The sequence below is a fragment of the Sebastes umbrosus genome, chromosome 1 (genome assembly GCF_015220745.1).
Source record: "Sebastes umbrosus isolate fSebUmb1 chromosome 1, fSebUmb1.pri, whole genome shotgun sequence".
NCBI classification, from domain to species: Eukaryota; Metazoa; Chordata; class Actinopteri; order Perciformes; family Sebastidae; genus Sebastes; species Sebastes umbrosus.
Window position 1 is genome coordinate 16,112,282 of NC_051269.1, and position 21,617 is coordinate 16,133,898.

General features: G+C 39.1%; 2 protein-coding genes across 3 annotated transcripts; both read right to left on the minus strand.

The window, feature by feature from the left end:
- Positions 1-5,878: 5,878 nt before the first annotated feature.
- LOC119501788 (elastase-1-like) lies at positions 5,879-11,151 on the minus strand. 2 transcript variants are annotated; one of them, XM_037792523.1, is made up of 8 exons: positions 11,012-11,151; positions 10,818-10,921; positions 9,599-9,699; positions 9,268-9,393; positions 8,423-8,559; positions 8,123-8,265; positions 6,220-6,369; positions 5,879-5,970 (listed from the first exon to the last, which is right to left on the minus strand). In XM_037792523.1, exons 1-8 carry the CDS (start codon positions 11,133-11,135, stop codon positions 5,959-5,961), a joined length of 897 nt encoding a protein of 298 aa, XP_037648451.1. In that variant the 5' UTR covers positions 11,136-11,151; the 3' UTR covers positions 5,879-5,958. The 2 variants fall into 2 exon arrangements, with proteins under 2 accessions (XP_037648451.1, XP_037648368.1); XM_037792440.1 differs by lacking the exon at positions 5,879-5,970 and having other exon boundaries at positions 6,202-6,369.
- A 4,355-nt stretch (positions 11,152-15,506) lies between these two features.
- LOC119492386 (elastase-1-like) lies at positions 15,507-21,324 on the minus strand. The gene is made up of 8 exons (XM_037776797.1): positions 21,210-21,324; positions 20,963-21,060; positions 18,110-18,210; positions 17,770-17,895; positions 16,759-16,895; positions 16,522-16,664; positions 15,763-15,912; positions 15,507-15,613 (listed from the first exon to the last, which is right to left on the minus strand). The coding sequence occupies exons 1-8, from the start codon at positions 21,247-21,249 to the stop codon at positions 15,596-15,598; spliced, it is 813 nt and encodes a 270-aa protein (XP_037632725.1). The 5' UTR covers positions 21,250-21,324; the 3' UTR covers positions 15,507-15,595.
- Positions 21,325-21,617: the final 293 nt, after the last annotated feature.

Genomic DNA, 21,617 nt, shown 5'->3' on the forward strand with positions numbered 1-21,617 from the left:
TTTTATTAGGGCAGTCAATGCCTCATGCAGTCAGTAATTTGTTGTTAAATATGAAGCAGCAGTTACAAAATCAGCTGAATGTAGGAACACATGATGTAAAAGCAGTGGGAGAGGTGTGGTGTTGTCAGGAGGTGGTCGCTACTCAAATGCCTTTATTAGAGTGTGTTTTGGATAATTATTATCTTTTCTAGGAAACAGATGGACATTCAGCTGTGACTATAAAGGATAAAACTAATGTACGCTGAGTCACGGCCAGCTCATTTTAGCAGACTTTCTCTCGTGTTTATTTATAGATGTAGAGTTAATCAGTGTTGACAGACTGTCCCTTCACTGTGGTTCATGCAGCTGATATAGGCTGTGATGCAGGCAAGCACAGCGGTTGCAGCCGCAGTCCATGTGTGCTTCACTTTTCCCAGCTTGCACCAGATGGCACTGTGCCCCCATCAGAGGAAGTTTCTGTAAAGCCACAGCATCGGTGGTGTACTGAACAGAGTGGATCAGAAAAAGAGAACATGATGGAGCAGAAAAGAGCTGATATAAGACTGACCTGACATCCAGAGAGACTGCTGCCACCTGAACACATCATGGTGGTCCTGACAGATCTGACAAGATGAAGAAGAAACCGCTCTCAACTTCACACATTGTGTTTATATCAGTTGAAAAGGCCTGTATTGAACTGAGTTAGGAGCAGTATGGCACAAAATCTCTACCCATTTTCACCAGTTACACACTGGTGCTCTCTGTTTTCAATATAATTGTTAATTAGAAATCACCATCTTGTGAAAGCTTGGGATCCAGTACTCTTCCTGGACAAAATAGATTGGGCCTCTTTATCACCATGACATTCAGGTGTAAGATTGTGGATGATCTGATCTGGTTGGCATTACGGAAGTTCAATGAAACCAGAACAACAAAAGATTTGGAATGAAATTGAACTCCACAAACTTTTTTACCAAATTTTCAAGCTGAGGAGTAAGAAAAAATAAACCAAACTCTGAGAGAGTAGGAATTAAAGGTGCTCTATACGATATCCAGAGCATTAATATGGCATCAAACAACTATTTGCTATGTAAACATATAGAGGAGTAATGTCTACCTGAGTAGAGAATGAAGTCACTCTCCCTCTGTGTGTGTTGTAATCTGAGCTACTCTGTGCTTTGTTGACATAGCCGGGCCGGCCGAGCCTTTTAGTGCATGTGGGCGTGCCCCACTGGCATTTGGGGTCAGCGCCATTGTTGTTGGAGGTGCATACACAGAAGGCGGAGGTGCATGATATCAGCTGATTAGACTGTTGTCAGGCTATTAAATAGGCGTTATCAATTGCTATAAGCCCCAGAGATGTGGGTCAATAGGGGCCTACTAGTAGATTTTATCATCTATTTACATGATAGATCACAGAGAGAAGGTATAAAAGAACAAGACAGCGGCCTCTAGCAACCATAGTTATGATGACAGGAGCAGAAGCGGAAGTCAGGCGCTGTAGTTGTCTGTGTTCGTAGTTATTTGAACCCAAAACACGCTGTTTTCCCCTAAACTTAAGTGTTTGAAACTTCAGTGTTTAACACTGAAGTTTCAAACACTTATTTCTCTTTTCTTGTCCCTTACAAATAACAAATAAATAAATAAATGTCTTGACAATTATTGGATGAATTGCCATGACATTTTGTACTCATTTATGTCCGCCCCAGGCTGAATTGTAATAACTTTAATGATGATCTTTTTATAATTGAGTTGCTGATGTTTCATGCTGGCAATGAAATTGTTTAACCATTTTGACAAGAAGAATTTACAAAAACGCTTTGTTTTCCGACAGAATTGAAGACCTCCAATTACTTGCCAATTATCCTCCAAAACGGCATGTAATCAACTGGCAAATTTCCCAACACACAGCCCAAATCGTATTAGTGTTTTGTCTGCTAGTTCTTATTAATTCCCCACTCTGACAGTAGTGATGATTTATTTGGCTAACTGGAGGTGTGTGCAGTGTTTAGCGGAGGTTGTTGTGTTCGAGATGTGGTCAGTTGGCAGGGAGCCCAGCTGTAGCAGGAGTTAAGGGTGGCTTCAGTGGAGAACACCATGAGTCAAACAGGAAAGACCAAAACTTCATGAAACAGTGTGAGAGTATTAGCCAGAATTTGTATTCAAACTACCCCTGACAGTGTGTTAAATTGAGAGGTGAACATTTTTCATCACAAGAATATGATTAATCAAGCAGAAAACATAATGGATGGGTTGAAATTAGTTGCTTCTCATTAAAGTCGGGAACATAACCTCCTCACAGAGATATTACAGATATATTGACCTTTTGATTTAGTTCCATCAGCCGAGAAAGTGGTAAAAAAAAAAGTTGTTGGCCATTAAATTTTGTCCTGATTAACTCATGTAATAATCAGTAATTAGTTTTGCAGTCTTGACTGGATATCTCAAAGGGATGCACTGAGATTATTCAATATATAAAGAGCCATTGTGTTGTTCTGTTAGAGCTTCCTTCAATATATACATTATATTCAGTATATAAATACCTTTTTTAGCACATAATAAACTAGAATGGCACTCAGAGAGCGCAGACCTCCGCCCCCCTCTCCGTGCAGCTTGCGCCATCATCCACATGTATTTTTGTTTATGTTGAGATCAGCTGTACGTAGCGGAGCATCATAAAACACTTGATTCAGAAACACAATAACAGAAACGAAATAAAACTCACCCAAACCGTCGTCGTTACTCTTTCCAACAATCACCAATTGTGCTTTGGTCGAACTCAACTGTAATTTCACCGCGTTTAACGTGAAAAAACGCTGAATCTACAGTAATCCTGTCCCTCCCTCCCCCCGCTGTCTCTGAAGGAAGACGGCGGGGTCATGCATCATCAACGCGTCATCAGCTACACTGCGCATGTATTATACCCTGTGGTTTTAATGCTCAGGCTGATCGGAATTATTAAAAGTATTCCTGAATCCTGATCATGATCTGGATTGCCACCAAAATCTAACGGATTGTTCATTGTGCCACACCCCAACCCTCTAAAAAATGTCATTCAAATCCATCGCGGACTTTTGGAGTAATCCTCCTAACGGACAAACCAACAAACCTCCTTCCTAGGCCTTCGGCTTTGGCGGATGTAACAATTAGCCTTGAAAATATTGTCTCCAAAATATAGCGTGATGCTATACTACACACACTGAGAAGTAAGTGAACACATCTACTCAAGTACTTTAAGTAAAGTTTTAAGGTACTATACTTAAACTATACTTGAGTTTAGTTAGTATTTCCTGATACATTATACTTTTACTCCATGACAAAACAGCCACCTGTCTTACCCTGTATGTGGGCTCTACCACTTAACATTATTATAACAATTGATTTCCATATAATTACATACCAAACCTCTTTATTCTGCTTTGATTTTATCTGTAATTACCCAATAGTAATTCCAGGTAATTCTAATACTACAACTTGTCATAATATTGATTTTACTGATTTTCCTTTACTGTTATTTCCTGGCAATTTCTTCACATTACTACGTTATTACCGGCCTGTAAATTAAAGGGTTACTGGTTACTGCTACAGGTTTATAAAATACCCCAACACCCAACCCAAACCAGCTAAAACATGAAAATGCTTCTTACATGTTAATATGTCAATAATGATAATAATCCAGTAATATGAAATAAACTTTTTCCTTTGGACACATGAGACGTTGACGTTTCCCTCCAAGTATAAAACAAGTCTGAATGTTCCTCTCACTCGTTACACATGCAGTTGGTGTTCCACTTAAATTAGCTTAAATTTACACCAGATGTCTGAGTAATAGCAGGATAATATGACAGGCATTTGCTGTATATGTAAAGCCATCATCACCACCATATGGCCACACTGCTGCAGAGACACAGCAGCATTTTTTTCACACACAATATGGCAACTGTGTACGACCTGACCAGAAACATGGGGAGAAATATTCATACAACATATGCTATGTGTGGCTGTGGGTGATCCACAATTTGATCCTTCCCAAAAGTTTTGGGTCAGATATGGATTTATTTTTGACTTTCATAACCACAGAGATGGAGGACTATCCCTAACCCTGTGTGTAATGTTGTTTTGTGATTGAATTTCAAATGAATCACGGATGTGTCATTGGAAACACCGGCACGTAGTGGACAGATTGTGGTTTTTAGGTTTTTGACAAAGAGCCTATATTATCTCAGAAAGCTAAAATAGTCTAATAAGTTGAATAAAAATGCATATATATAATATTTTATTGCATAAGGTCTTATGTGTGAGTAAGAAATATTTAGCTTCTCTTCACGTTTTTGTTTTTCATCTGATATCCAGCTCATCCTTTCTGACAGCTGTTTCCTCCCTCTGTGCCTGCTGCAGGTTGATATATTTCATAACTTCAGATTGACTTAAAATCATTTTTAAAAGAGCCATGGGGATTTTTTCTAGTTTTTGATTTGGAGATGATTTGACGAACCGTTTCACACATTGAAAGGTATATTTATTTTGTTATGAATAAGGCATCCATCTGAGAGGCGGCATGATATTCTGAATGTGTGTTTCTGTGAGTTTCCTGCAGGGACTCTGTAGAGGGATGAACTCAACCACCCATGACCCTTTAACAGGAATATGCACATAATAAAGCACACTCATAAGGACAGACTGCATAAGAGATAACATGTGAATGTGAATTTTTCTACCCATATGACCCTCTAAGGAGACAATTATGTGTGTATATTTGCATTAAGTAAGCATGTCTGAAATATTAATGTCACATAGAGATGATATTATTATATTATAATTATGCTTATGTTGCAGTGAGAAGCCTTTGTATTTTGACAGTTGATGTTATACTTTGTTTCAAGCCTTTTCCATGTTGTATATACTTAAAGCTGCAGTGGGTATAAATGGAGCAAATATGATTAAAAAAAGTTATGTTTATAAAACGGTCACTAAATCCTGATAGTAGCGCATGAAACAGGTAATCTGAAATAATCATGTGCCTCTGTGTCTTCCGGTGTCCTCCGGTGCTTCTAATGGCATCTGCAAGATTTCACAGACCGTAGGAAAACAACCGAGCTGGAGTCTGCCGTCTCTGAGCAGCTGTCAATCACTCGCAAACGGTCAAACTAGGCAGCGCTGATCAAATATGAATCAATATTCTGTTACTGTTTTACTAACTTTCTAAATAAAATATAAATTTTTCCTCTCAAATGTTTTCAGAAACATCTTGTAGTGTACTGTTTAGCTGTAAAATGAGAAAGTTTATGACCCAGCAGCCATGTTGAGATCAGTTGAGGAAATACCAAGCACCGCCCACCAGCCGGAGCACACTTCCTCAACAGTCAACCGGAACACTCGCTCTGAAATGACCTGTGATTGGCCAAAGTCTCCCGTCACAGGCTAGATGTTTTAAAGCCTGAAAACAGAGCCATGAGGAGGTGCAGAAGTCTAGTCATCTCTCAGAGCACTTCACATATTATGGATTTTTTGCCCAATGATGCCAAAACAACTCTACTGCCTACTGCAGGTTTAATTGTCGGAAAGGTAATGTGCTTTTCTTAACTGTTTTATAACTTCATTTCAGTTCATTTTTAAGTGGGAATTCATCACAGTCTAATCACATCTTTCTGTTTACCCTTCACAATAAAAAAGTGTTTTACAGAACGTCCAACGCTTCACTGAAAGCACCATTTAATGATCCCTATTTATGACTGTTTTAGTTTTTAAATTAATTTAGTATCCAAAGGTCATCTCACACATTAACACTGCTGTCTGAATAGATCTACTGTACCTAAATTACACTTGTATGTGTTTATAAATCTTAAGATGACCACTGCCCGTTGTCTTCCACACTGAATAAAACACACTGAAGCAAGTGAATCACACAAGGACGTTTTATTCTAATGGAGATGAATCCAGAGAGTGCTCTCGTCTCCATGGAGATCGCTCTTCTTCTTCTTAACCCATGATCTGGCAAAGCAAGGACAAATGAATCATTATGTGATTATCCTCAATGAGCCCATCAAGATGATGCACAAATGGACATGTATTTGTATGGATGAATGACTGTATGAGAAAGATTATGAAATCCTCCAGTTACTGCATGTACTGGGATTTATAAGTACACTACTGATCATGCAGAACCTACATTGAATTTCATGGGGGTTTTTTTAACATTTAATATTCTTTGATTGATATGGGTTAGTGTTTAATACTGACGCCGTTCATCCAGCTGATGTAGGCAGAGACACGGGTGAAGACGGTGGGCTTCTTGTTGGCGTTGCAGCCAGAGGAAGAAACAAAGCTGGTCACACCGTGGACGACCCACTTGCCGTTGACACTGCAGTTCAGGGGGCCACCGGAGTCACCCTGGATTCACAGAAAACACAAACCTCAGAGCCAAAAATTCATAATCTTTTAGCAGCGCTGGGAGCAAATACCCCATTTTATAATGCACATAACTCATTGCTGCTCGCTTCTCATATCCCCCTCTGATCTCTGACAGCCTCGAGCAAGTTTGTGCAGAACATGAAGTTGCAAGACTTTGACACTTTGTGCAGCTTAAGCACTAGCCTGGATCATTGTAACTGACTCATGCCCATGCTGATGCAGCAAGTAGTCCCACGTGTGTCCTCCAAAATATCTTCCTTGACAGGAAGGGGTCAGGTCTCAGCTCAGCGGGGGACGGTCAATTTCACTTTGTCACGGAGGAGTGGGACTCAATTCTGACAAGTTCTTTTCAGTGTTTCCCCCAGTCTGCTCATACCCAAACATCCTTCCTGTTGTCCTAAGCGCACCGTGGTTTGGGACACAACTGGAGAAACTGGGTTCAAAATCTGAGCTGGGAAGAATCAGCCCTGCTGAAATAGGCACCCTTTATAAAGGGTTTATATGTTGTAACTAATGGCTTTAAAATTGTTTCATAAGTTAGTTTCTAATGCTTTATAGATCAGTTATAAGCCATTGGATTGCCAGCGTGAGACAAATGCTTAGGTCAGTGTTTGTCCTTTCCATTTTGCAATAATGCAGTTATAAATGTTAGTTAGCCATTGAAAAATGCTATAAGTTGATAATAAATGGATCTTGGACCAGATCCTCTTTCCACAAGGTCATACAGTCCAGTCAGTCAACCTGGCAACCCCAAAGTATTCTTCTTATTAAAGGCTTAAAACTAATTTATAAAGCTTTGGAAAAATCCATTAGTAATAACTTTCCCTTTATAAAGGTAGAAAGTGGTACCCTGAAATAGCTGTCAAGCCCCAGGTATGCTGTCCCCATGTTTGTGCCTTACTGGGATCAATTAAAGGGGCACTCTACCAATTTTACACATCAGAGTCTGTTCTTGGGAAGTGCTAGGATGTATATAAAAAAGCTGTATAAAGCCTTTTGTGTCTCCAGAGGGAGCTGCGTGAAGTCCGACCTAAACCTGAGTCAGCGTCGATTGGAGCTGAAGACTACAAGTTTGGAAAATGACAAAAAATTAGGCTAGCGAAAGGAAAAAGAACGCGTGAAATAAAAAAGACAATAATTTTTAGAAATGTCCATCATGAGTTTGACAATATTATGTATGAAGGTGCAGTACCAGCAGGGGGCAACAAAACCAATGACTTAGGTTTAGGTGACAAAACCACTTAGTTAGGTTTAGGAAAAACGTCATGGTTGGGCTTAAAATAAGTTCATAAACTAAATATAATACGAACGGAAACAACGTAACATCAGTACGGAAAGCATGTCAAAACGTCATTAAAAAACGAGTCACAGACGTCACTAATGTAACTTCCAAAACAAAACACCGGTCTCCTGGTTGAGAGTCCTGTGTTTGTTGGACCCATCCACCTCCCCTCCCGCCCGCCAACATAATTCTCACTTTTATATTCTACGTCACTAACTCTGAGCATACCATATTTACGTGGATGCATTTACATTGTAGTCAGTACAGACTACATGCCGTACAAATGACACGCCAAGAGCAAGAACAGCGTTCTTATTAGAGCTTTTGCCTTGCACATTATTGTGTCATTCATACGCCTTTTCCTGCTGATATAGGAGTGAAATGTAAAATAAAAAAGAAATACTAAATGTGAGGGCATACACAGTCCTGTCTAAGACCGCATAGGCTTACCTGGCAACCAGACTCCCTGCCACCACCACCGCAGACCATGGAGTCCTTCACAGTGCTACCCCACCATCCGTAGCTGGAGCAGGTCTTGTGGTCAACAACGGGCAGGTAGGCCTGCTTCAGCTGGGCAGACAGCTGACCTCCAGCTGACAAGATACACATCATACAACTGTGATAAAGCCTATGCATAGATCATACATACACTGCTATCTCTTTGGACTGTGATGCTATTTACATTTTCTTACTGTATGCAAATACTGAACTGGGGTTTATCGTGCAAATGTGTAATCATGTCAGACTCACTCTGGGTGCGACCCCATCCGGTGATGTAACAGGGGTTGTTGTTGGGCAGGACCTGACCGGAGGGGGGCAGGGCGCCGAGCTGGACGTAGTTGTTGAGAGAAGCATCAGAGGACAGACGCAGGAGAGCGATGTCCCACCTGAGGGTCAGACCAACATGTCCTCAAGTCAGTAAGAAATACATATTGTCCCAGCATTTATAGAAGACTCCTTGTAATGGTTTTGTTTAAGATAATTGTTGTCTTTCAGTGTGAGTTATGTTTAGGGCTGCAACTAACAATTATTTTCATTATCGATTAAGATGAAGATTATTTTCTCGATTATTAATTGCTTGGTAAATCACAGTTTCCTAAAGCCCAAGGGGATGTCTTTGATTCACTTACATTTTCTGTCCTTCTGACAGACGAAAATATATTAATTCACAATGTCTTAAAACAGAGAAAAGCAGCAAATCTCCACATCTGGGAAGCTGCAGAGAATGTTTGTCAGTTTTGCTTGAAAAATTAAAAGTGAAATGTGTTATCAAAATAGTTGCAGATTAATTTTCTGTTTCATCTCTAGTTATGTATATGATTGGGTGTGTTTTCACAATAAAGTTTGTAAATATTTATGATATAATACAATATTTATAAATGTATTTATAATAATTCAAAATGTAATATCCACATAATGTGGTTGTTACATCAAACGTTATATGGCAAAAAAAGCCATTTGACATTTTTTGGTTGCTGTTATATGTTTACAAATAACTATATGCATTCTGTTTTTATAACATGTGATGTACATATATCAGTATGTGCTATTTTCGTATGCAGAAGTGGGTCAAAACGTGAGCAGTAGCCACTAACCCTCCAGCAACGTTGTTGGAGTTCCAGTTGGGGTGGACGTAGACACGGCTCACGCTCATGTACTGCTCTCTGCCCTCGTGGGAGTTGATGTTGTGATCTCCAAGAACGACACGCCAAGTCCTGGACCTGTGGACGTACAAAAAAATATATGTTTTCATCAACGTCACCGACTAATTTCGACCTTAAACATCTTGGCAATGCACTTAAGGAAATGAAACAAAATCCATTTATGTAAATGTTCGGCTCTGTCAGAACACATATCCTGCTGCTTAAGTCATTTCTCTATTAGTTTTAGGCTCAGCAGCTACTCTGTGATGCATAAAACTCCCACCTGTCCACACAGTGAGCAGCGGTCATGACCCATCCTCTCCTGATCAGGGTTCCTCCACAGGTGTGGTGGAAGTTGCTGCCAGATTTGTACTGAAGAGAGATCTGACGAAAAGACAACAGAGAACATTACGACCGCAAGAAACTGAACCGTTCACATTAATGCAGAATGGTTCTTGGCAGCGTTCCCGACACTGAAAAATGCTTATAGGCATTACAAGCAAACGCACCTGGTGAACTTTGTGGATGTGTGTATGCAGAACATATGCTGTGCTGACCTATTTCACATCTGAAAGGTCACTACAGCAGTGATAAACACATTTACTCAAATACTGCTTACTGTATGAACAATTTTGAACCACTTGTACTTTACTTTGTATTTCTAATTTATGCTACATTAAACTTCTACTCCAACACGTTTTCTAGGGAAATATTGTACTTTTTATTATTACTACATTTATTTAACAGATGTAGTTACTATTTACTATGATTTTAACATACAAAACACATGACCGACTTAATGATTGTGATGCATTATTATAGATTAAAGGCCTATTAGCAGGATATATTAGCAGAAATGGAATATAATATTCATAACTCTGTTTTCATTAGTGTATAATCACCTGAAACTAAGAATCGTTGCATTTTCGTTAGCTTAGAATGAGTCCTTCATATCTACATAGGGAGCAGGTCCTCTTCATGGAGTCCTCCATGTTGCATCACCATGTTTCAACAGTAGCACAGAACCACCGTAGTTCTCTGACACGCTTGTGAAACTGCGGTAACGTGAGCCGCAGAGTGCAAAACCGTGGTATCGCCAGCCGCCGTCTGACTTCCGTTGCTCCTAAAGTAGTGTTATTATGGTAAGGATGGCATCTGAGCGAGGCGAACGGCGTTACCACAGTTTTGCAATCGGAGGATAACATTACCGCAGTCTTGGAAAGGGAGAAGTGAGCGAAGGGGTATACAACCCACCACTAGATGCCTCCAAATCCTACACACTGTACCTTTAACTTGTTGCACAAGATAATAACTTGTGTGAATAAGATTAAAAAATATATATCTTCTTCCAGGACCTGAAAGGGGCCGTTCTGCATAATGAGTTCTTGTACTCAATGCAGGACTTTTACTTGTAACAGAGTATTTTCACATTGTGGTATTGCTACTTTTTTTAATGTCTGAGCACCTCTTCCACTTGTAGAGTCAAACAAAGCATACAGTACCTGCCAGGGCCAGGAGTTGGGACTGGCCACCTCGCCTCCAACAACTCTCTCCTCAACACTGTCATCCTCCAGGTACCTGGGCTCGGGGGTCAGCTCGGCCAGCACTGAGCAACGCAGAAACACGGGAGGCATTACCGTCAGACATGAAGTGTGTTCAGAATGTCAAAGGAGAAGAAGAATCAGACGGTTCTTACCGAGGGCTGCGAGGGAGGTAAACACAAGAAACTTGAACATGTTTGCAGTCTCCTGAAACTTTCTGCACTGGAGACTTCTGCCCACTACTTTTATACCCCCAGGTCTCTTCTGCTGATAGTGCATGTGTGTTCAATACCAGCACATGTGTCTGTCTCACAGTTATCACTACAGTGGGGACAGAGGAATTCATATAGCTGACTCAGCGACTGCATCCATTTTTTCCACTTGTATGGGCCACTGTCGGGTATGAGATTGTAGTATACTGTAGGTTTCAGGTCTGTCAATTGATTAAAACATTTAATCGTGATTAATCGCAAATTAATCGCACATTTTTTTATCTGCTCAAAATGTACCTTAAAGGGAGATTTGTCAAGTATTTAATACTCTTATCAACATGGGAGAGGGCAAATATGATTGCTTTATAAAAATATATGTATATATTTATTATTGGAAATCAATTAACAACACAAAACAATGACAGATGTTGTCCAGAAACCCTCACAGGTACTGCATTTAGTATAAAAAATGTGCTCAAATCATAACATGGCAACCTCAAGCCCAACAGGCAACAACAGCTGTCAGTGTGTCAGTGTGCTGACTTGACTATGACTTGCCCCAAACTGCATGTGATTATCATAAAGTGTGCATGTCTGTAAAGGGGAGACTCGTGGGTACCCATAGAACCCATTTTCATTCACATATCTGGAGGTCAGAGGTCAAGGGAACCCTTTGAAAATGGCCATGACAGTTTTTCCTCGCCAAAATTTAGTGTAAATAGCGTTACTTAGTGTTCTTCCCGATAAGCTGGCATGACATGGTTGGTACCAATAGATTCCTTAGATTTACTAGTTTCATATGATACCAGTATCTTCACTGTAGCTTTAAAATTGAGCTACAACCTCCGAAAGATCTATTGCGTTAAGAAATAAGTGGCGTTAAAACAAATTTGTATTAACGTGTTATTATCTCGTTAACTTTTGACAGCCCTGGTAGGTTTCTTTCAGTTTTTCACTGCTTAACCTTCATATCTTATATCTAGTAAAGCCAGTTTTGACTGTGAAGTACTGTGTATATCATTATCTGCTCACATCGAGCTTTGAGGACCCTTAACTTTTGCCCAAGATAGAGAGGAGGCTTGACACAGCACACACGCAGACATTTTCTGTAAGTGCGCCCCTGCTATTAAAATCAATCTTCAGATGCATTTCATCTTGCAGTCAGTGTGACTCCCTCTCTCTGTGGTTTTCTGGAAAGCCAACTGGAGGCGATCCACTAGAATTGCTCAGAGAAAAAATAATTTTATACACAAAGATGTTGTCCTCCTGTACTCCAAGATAAATTATCCCCACAGTCTCTGAGTGTGATTAAGCATTTCAGTTGCATAGACCATATTTAATTGACTGAAAGTGTGTTTCAAAATTCATGTTTGAGTAGAATGTGCATTTTTACACTAGAGTGGCTGGAAACATAAGCCACCTCAGGCTAATAGATTCTAACAGTATGAAAGGGTAAGTAGGTTCGGGTAAGATGTGCTATTTACTTAGCTACTGCAGTTAGTAACATACAGAACTCGGGAGAGGCCATAGAGAGGAAATGAATATATATCGAGGCCATGATTTACTGATTTGCTAATTTGTGTGTACAAGATATTAAATTTCCTCAATTTAATATAATCGATCGCACGTTTTGATTAATGTGTGGGCATGAATTAAATAATTAAAAAAAGATTGGCAGTGCACAAGGCCAAGTCATTTATTCCAGCCGCCAGCTGCTTAAGGCACTCGTCCTTGGTTTTAGACAGATAGAAGACTCTTTAATTAAAGCTACTACAAGGAACTTGAAACAAAGGATTATTCTATTCAGGCTGAATGTCTGATTTTACATATGATTGCTTGGTTTCTCCCAATAAATCATGAAAAATAGCCTATTTTGGTAAAAATATCATTCTATTAATAATACAGAATTATTTTTTTTTAAATACCTCATGTGCTTTCAATCAGTCTCCGTAGTGTGCATGATGAATAAATCACCAGTCTAAATGTGTTCCTTAATTTAAGAGTGATCACACAACATCATCATCATATTATTGTACCCCAGCTAAATTATTGCATTTGTTAAATGTTTGACTTGTTTATCAGCAGGGACAAAAGCATGTTGCAGATTTAAGTTTATCTCCAAAGAACAGCTGACTGTGCTGTTGTGGTTGCTTACCTGTTAAAGGTGCATTGTAATGTCTGACTATATGCTCCGAACAAATAGGGAGCTGCATTTCACGTCTACTACTGGGTCCAAAGTATATAATCTAAATTCACAGTCATCATTTATTAAAAAAAAAAGAAATTAAAAAAAGCCAACTACTAACTAACCAAAATTCAACCAAACTCCTGAAACTCTGAGAGCAAAATAACACTGCTATCCTATAATCTTCACATGTGGCGTTGTCCTCTAGTTTACGTTATAGCTTGCTTTGCTCAGTTTTAGAAAGACTAGTAGCAAGAATACAGACACTACTCTCTAACCGTGGTCTGTACGGTTCGTGTATGTTTTTAGCCAGTGTAAACCCCGGCGCAGGGAATCACAGCAGGCTGGTTTCACAGCAGGCTAGAGGCCAGCGGCCGCTGAGTCTAACCTGTGTAACGGCAGCAACAGAATGTTTGCTGATCCAGCAGGGAGTCGGGCGGTTCAAGATCAGACACCCAGTGTGATAAAAAGAGGAGTGACCATTTAGTAAGAAGAGTATATAGTGTGAGATTTCTTTATTTCAACTTTAAAGAGTCTTGCAAAGAACATCCATCCACTGCAGCAATCCTACAGTATAGTAATAAAAGTATAGCTGCACTGTTAAGAATGTCCCAGTAAAATAACAGTAAAGAACTGGCAGCAGGGTTGCCTTTATGTTACTGTAAAATTAATATTATTATACCGTCGCTGAAATTTACAGCTTTGTACTGTTAATGAAAAATACAGTTTGAACTGTTTTTTTTTGTATTAATTTCACAGTATTTTACAGTTAATTTACTGTTTAAAGATACATTATATAGCTGTTTTTCATCTTTCTTTTACATTATCTTACTGATTTGTTTTAATGCACTATTTAGGTTGTATTTTTTACATACATTTTAATAAACATTATTTTTTGCCTAGATGAATAGACTTAGCAGGTTACAGACATAGGAATAGTCAAACTAAATACAATTAAAGGCACTTGTTAGGAAAAAGGCTTTAATAGACTTGTTGGCACTTTTCCCAAAATGTCTGTCTATAGCTGGCTACAAGCACAGAATGCAAACCACAACAACATGTGAGTGAAGAACAATAAAGATAATTCACTGATTTTACAATCATGTACAATGTACAAGCCTCACATGAGCAGATCAGGTCCCAGAATTAAACAAACACTGCATGAAACTGTTACTGATGATACTTTAGACAGCTGATCAGCAGTAAAGTGATGTTTTTTAAGAATGCATCATAGTTCAGTTAAAAAACGGCCTATGAGCGTAATTTAACAGGTTTTCTTTTGTATTAACAGTAAAGCACTGTTTTTAGCAATAACAGGTTAATACTGTTGAAATCCTGCTGTAAATTAACAGCAATTGTTTACAGTGTGGAAGGTTGTAACTAATACGTATAGTGACACGTTAATGACGGTTGCCAAAACCTCCCCGTAGGCGCTGCTTTAAACTTATTTATGGAAGATATCAAGTTGTTTCAAGGTCATAATTAAGCATTCAATTACATAACGGAAAACCTGTTGAAAAGATATGAGACACACCGGGTACAATGAGTTCAGTCAGTCAGTCAGTCTATCTGTCTGAGCTATCTCCCTTCTGCTAGCACAGCTGCAGCATGTGTGCAGTTCCCACTATAGGCAGACTTATCTTTGCATATACTGTACTGCATGTCCTCTATTAGTGCCTCCATGCTCATTGCAGCGTTTTCTTCAAAAATGTCGCAAAACCACCCGAGATGCAAACCTTCTGTTTATTAAACATCAATCAGGCCGATGTTATCTGACTAATTTCTGATGGGAGCAAAGAGAAAACAAAAGAAAAATAAATAATACAAAAGGACAGGCCGGCCAAAACACTGCAAAATAAATGTCAGCATTTACTCGGGATGGCTGGCTGTCGGGACACAGAATCAGATCAAATTTGCATTATGTCAAAATACAAAAGTGTATCTTTGTGTCCCTGGAAGTGTCTTCTCGTCTGTGTATTTGTCCCTTTTCTGTCACAGAGTTAACTTGCTGACAATGCTCACTCACATGCTGCACTGAATGGGAAAATGGTGAATGTGAAGTTTGAGGAGGTCTGATAAGAAAGCAGCTTGTTAGGTGTTAATCTGAATGTCAGGGTGGTGTATGAGACACCATGTATAGTATCATAATGTGAAATGTCTTAGCCAGAGAAATACTAAGAGATGACTCCAAAAGCAGTCAACGCTAAGAAATGTAGGACACCAGGCAGTTAAAATAGTTTAAAGACACAAATATTGATTTTGAACAAGTTTATTTTGATCTGGAAATTTGGTTGCAGACGGAGAACAAGCTCACTTCTGCAGTAATTTCTGTTAGATCCATTTCAAGGATTGTCCATGACCTGGAAGAAGAACATGACACACATTCAGTAACTTCATCAACTGCACATTCATTTCAAATGATTTGACTTGATGAACTACAGTATTTTATTAAAAGTTAAATTGAATTCATAACAAGTGAGTCTTTATATTGTCTGTTTTTTTTACTGACCGAGTTCATCCACGTGATGAAGGCGGAGACGCGGGTGAAGACAGTGGGCTTCTGGGACGCGTTGCATCCCATACCTGACACAAAGCTGGCTACCCCGTGGACATAATAGCTGTTGTTAACTCTGCAGCTAAGAGGGCCACCAAAGTCACCCTAGGATGAAACAAAGAGAAGTTAAATGTACACAGATACATAGCCACAAATATAGTTTTTGTATTTATATATACTGTCTATGGTTGTTACAAGCTTCGGCAGATTTGCTAGGCTGTTGCTGAACAACAGAAGAGGATTGTTTGTATTATTATTCAGCATCATAAGTGTGCTTGGTTTGATTGGGTTTGAGAAATCAGTTCTTCACTCTATTTATAGTGTAAAGGACCCAAATGCACACAGTGTGGTTTCACGTGTAAGTGTATGTTTGTAACGTATTGGATATATATCGCTTTTATTTTTTGAGATTTCCTGTGAACACGGAAGTGCTTTTATTTTGAAAAGACATAAGAAACAGGTGAACGGAAATTGATAGAAAACGGTTAAACAGTGCAGTAACGTTAACCACATGGAGATAAACGGGTTATATGGATGAACGGGGAGAGTATAACAGAGGTTAAGCTCCAGTCGAAAGAGCAACAAGATATCAACTGCATTTATTTGTGTGGTTTTGTGGTTGGTCGATGAAGTAAATGGAAACAGAATAAACTGCATTAGACCATCAGTCCAGGCTGTTATTAATTCGACTACATGTAGTATTTTCAGACTCACGTTGCATCCTGACTGAGCGCCTCCTCCAGCACAAATCATGGTGGTCTTGACGGTGCTGCCCCACCAGCCGGAGCTGGTGCAGGTCTGGTGGTCGACAACAGGAAGGTAGGCCTGCCTCATTCTGTTTGACATACTCCCACCAGCTGCAGGTACACACAACATATAGAGATAAACATTGATGACTGCATACTTTACAGTCAGAATCAGGAGTGTGAGGAGTTATGGAGTCTGACTCACTGGAGGTGCGTCCGTATCCAGTGATGTAACAGGGGTGGTTATGGGGCAGGATCTCGCCATAAGGAGGCAGATAGGCCGGACGCACGTAAGAGGTCACTGATGCCGCAGACGATAGCCGCAGCAAGGCGATGTCATTACTAAAGGTCAAAGAATGGAACTGTTTGATATTCTTCTACTGTAATTGTATCATCTAATCACAACACAAGAAGACCGTTGCTATGTATAACAGACCGTTGCTATGGGCGCAGTTCTGATGTCGGACTCTGGTGGACCGTTTTTGTGTCAATTTATTGATTTCTTAAGTAAGTAGCCGTGTAATAAGTGGGATAATGTACAGCTAGCAGGTCATTGTTGTGAAAGAAACCCCTTCGCCCTGTCGGGGTTTCTTTCACAACAATGACTGGCTTGCTTTTGTTTTGCTTACGTAAAACACTGTAAAAGTAAGGCTAAACCTGTGCGAAGCTAAGATGTTAAAGGGGACATATCATGCTCCTTTTCAGGTTCATACTTGTATTTTGGGTTTCTACTAGAACATGTTTACATGCTTTAATGTTAAAAAAAAACACATTATGTTTCTCATACTGTCTGTCTGAAACGCTCCATTTAAGCATCTGTCTCTTTAAACCCACCTCCCAAAAAAACCCAGTTTGCTCTGATTGGTTTGAGAGATAAATATAGTCCACCTTTGCAAAGGTAGTTCTCAAGATGTGGGCGATATATTCTATTGAGCCTGTATGTGACATCAGAAGGGGAGCCAAATCTGAATGGCTTGTTGAATGAATCACATGTTTTGTGATCTAGGCAGCCCGCAAAACAACTGACTACGTCGTCTTATTTCACAGTTTGTGAGTTGGTAGGCGCTCCAGATGCCCAAATGTGTGTGAACAAGCACTGAAAAAGAGAGTTTTTCATTATATGTCCCCCTTTAAAGAAATGTTTACACAAAATGTTTACTGTATGTCGTCTGTGAGAATAAGACAGATATTAGAGTGCAATAACAGATGGACCCACCCAGAGGAGATGCTGTCATTGTTCCATTCAGGATGGATATAAACACTGTGGACATCCCTTACTTGCTCAGTGTTATGGCCCGAGTGCAGGATAAGATCACCGAGGACCACACGAATGGAGCTGGAACTGTTTCAGCTTGGGTTAGTTTATTTGTTTCCACAGTAAAACATTATAAGAGAGGTGAGAAGCAAAGACAAGGAAGGAAGGAAGCAGAAAACACATATTTGTGCAGGTGGTGTGAAACAAGACAAAACCAGAATCCAAAAAAAAACTATGTGTGGACATATAAAATGTACTGTGCCGTAAATCAGATTAGAATAATAGAAGGTTTATCTGCTACCTGTACACACAGTGAGCAGCGGTCATGACCCATCCTGTCCTGATCAGTGTTCCTCCACAGAAATGGTGATAGGAACCGGCCGAATAATACTGGAGAGAGACCTGGAGCAGCATTAACAAAATATTACTTCTCCAAACCTTAAAAACATTAAAGGAAAGTTCTTTTATTCTTACAGTATCTTTACGCTGCCCTGTATTATAATGAAGCGGCTGATAAATGAGTGTGGATTTGTAAATTAAAAACATTGCACATGAAAAAAAAACAGACAATTTAAAGACTCACTTGTTATATGAATTTTTATCATGCATTTACAGAAGCATAACCACATTTTTGCTTATTAGTAGTTAGGAAATATCTTAGAAATATATTATCACCTTTTTAGGAAAGTACTTTTAGAGTAATAATAGAGAATGTGAATCGTGGAGCATTCTGGAGCTGCACTGCCTTTTTTTAAGGCTAGAGTACGTAGCTACGGTAGCTTTCACCGGTCTGTTCATCTGTCATTTGTCATTCATCATCATCATCAGCAGCAGTGGGGGAAAGTTATCTAAGTACATTTACTTAAATACTTTACTTAAGTACAAGTTTGAGGTACTTTATACTTCTCCACTACATCTCAGACACAAATATTGTAGCTACTTTTTACTCCACCACATTTATTTTACAGCTTTAGTTACTAGTTACTTTGCAGATTTTGATTATCAATACAAAATATAAATCAACTAATAGATTATGATATACTATTATGGATTAAGCTACCCAGCAGTATATAAAGTAATTACCATTAAAGTAATTTATTATCTATACCATCTTAAACCTTAAAGTGATGAACACATTAATGCATCAATTATTTTAATCCAATAATATAATACACATCATTCTGAAATGAGCTATTCTGCATAATGAGTTCTTTTACTTTTGGTACTTTAAGAATATTTTGATGCTAATACTTTTGTACTTTTACTTGAGTAAGATTTTGAATGCAGGGCTTTTACTTGTAACAAAGTATTTTTACTCTGTGGTATTGCTACTTTTACTTAACCCTCCTGTTACCTTCAAATTTACTATCTTTTATCCTTGGGGTCAATTTGACCCCAGCAATTTAAACCTCCAGAAAATGATTATAATTGAAATTGTTACCCAAGTTTATGTGTCAGGTACTTTATGTTTGTTTGTTGACTACCTAAATAGCCCTTTAAATAAAATCAATATCTTCACGGGAACCATATTTTGCCGCCCCCAAAGCGTGGGGAAATATCAAAGTTCTCGCGAGAATGATGTTTCCCCTCCCCCATGTCGTGTGAACTATCAGTGGTTCTCGCACTACTACAGTTATGGTTATGTTAGGTTAGGGCTCTAAAGCTTTTTGAAGATTATAAAGTTGCATGTTATAGTGACCTCAATATCATCCAAAACAAATGTGTGTAAAATGTTGATATTTCTTATATGTTTTATACAGCTAAAACAGCCTGGGGTCAAATTGACCCCAAAGAACACCGATGCGTACAGCATGTGTACAGGACATTGAAAACATATCATAATTTTAATTTTATGTTTACCCAGTTGTCCCCATTAAATTAGGAAAAGTCATTAAATATGAAGCAAAAAAAATGATGTCAATCATTTATTTAGAGACGTTAAACATTGAATGGGGTCAAATTGACCCCAAAGATAATAGGAGGGTTAAGTAAAAGATGTGAGTACTTCTTCCACCATCAGTAATGTATAAAGTATGTGTGAAAGACAAATGCCCATGTAAAGAGAAGCTGAGAGGGGCAAATTATATATTACAAAACTGAAGTAAGTTAATGATTTTGATCCTTACGAAGTAGGAGGACCTTGACAACTTGCCACCCATTACAGTCACTGATGTGTTTTGGCGTTAGGGCCTACTACACCTGTCAGCAATTTAAAAAATGTAAAACTTTGGAGGCTCATGTCCAATTTACAAACAGGTTGGTACCTTCATATCTACAAGCCATATGACAACTACACAATCATGTGGACAAAGATTAGATAGCTAATGTTTTGACGTATGTTACGTCAGCTAATACTGCATAAATAATCTACCGGTATCTTGCAAAATGAAACCCATAACATTAGCCTACCTTTGTATCTGACTGTATACTATATATATTCTAGATTTCGTATTTTGAATCTTATTCACTGTGTAGTGTTTTGCTTTAGTTCAGCCGTTCAGCAGGATGGCACTCTTACCCTTTACCCTCCAAAAATGTCCGACTTGTTGTTGATGATGTCAAATTCCTATTCCCTATTGAATATTTTGGGGAAAACATTTATTCGTTCTGTTGCCAAGAGTTAGATATTATATCTTTTATTTGTATGCTGAATATGAGGCGAGCAGCTAGTTAGCTTAGCTTAACATACAGACTGGAAACAGCCAGCATGGTTCTATGTGAAAATAACAAAATCCAGGATAAGAAAACGATAAGATGGCAGTTTTTCTTTCCCGCTCTGAAAGCTGTTTTTAGTCTTTGTGCTAAGCTAAACTAACCAGCTGCTGGCTGTAGCTTCATAATGGACAGAAAGAGTCACATCAATTTTGTCTTCTAACTCTCAGCAATAAAGCGTGTATATAAAAGAGTATTTCCCAAAAATGTATTACAAATTATTCTCCCGGAGATAACATAAGAAAGGCTGTTGTCGGAATTAGAGCAAGAGTTGACCTGTAGGCTGACCTTTCAAAAACATCTGGTACATGCAGAATCGCCCATTTTCAAACCTCCCAAGTATTTTGGTTTCATCTTCTACCTGTGCTGTAGGGCAAAGAGAGGCTTTTGCACGTACACAATATTTTCTTTACATGTTCTGTCTGGCTTTGTGATACTGTACCTGCCAAGGCCAGGAGGAGGAATAACGCACCTCCTCACCTCCCACAACTCTTCCTGCGATGCTGCTGTAGCTGGACTGAAGCTCCAACTCAGCCAGCACTGAGGGAGGCACGGAGGAAACTCATCAAAACACAATTTAAACATGGTTTCCTCTTCTGTTAATTCTACTTGTTTCCTAGTTTTTTAAGAGAGAAAGATTACATTTTTCAGCAGTATATTATTTATAGCACAGCCTTGATAGTTCTTACCTGTGGCTGTGAGAGTGGTGAACAGCAGAAACACGAGCATGTCTGCAGCGTCTCCACATGTCTAAATGCACGTCTCCTTCTTTTATACCCTGAGCTGACCTTCGTTTGATGTGCAGCCTCCGCTGAGCTTGGCAGCGGTCAGAAAGGCACCTGTGGTCCGTCTCAGACTTTATCAAAGTTTGTGATAGCGTGTGACGGCGTGTTGCCACATCACAGTGGATTAACTGGAACAAAAAAAAGTGTTTCTAAGGACCTACAGTGCTGACTATTTACTTAAACAGTCTGTGGCAACACTTTAATTTGAATTTGTATGTTTAGGTGTTCTTTATACATGTTTGGTTGCAGGGTAGGATAGTTTGACAACGAAAGTAATGTGACCTTCACAGTGACACACATGACTGTGGTTGC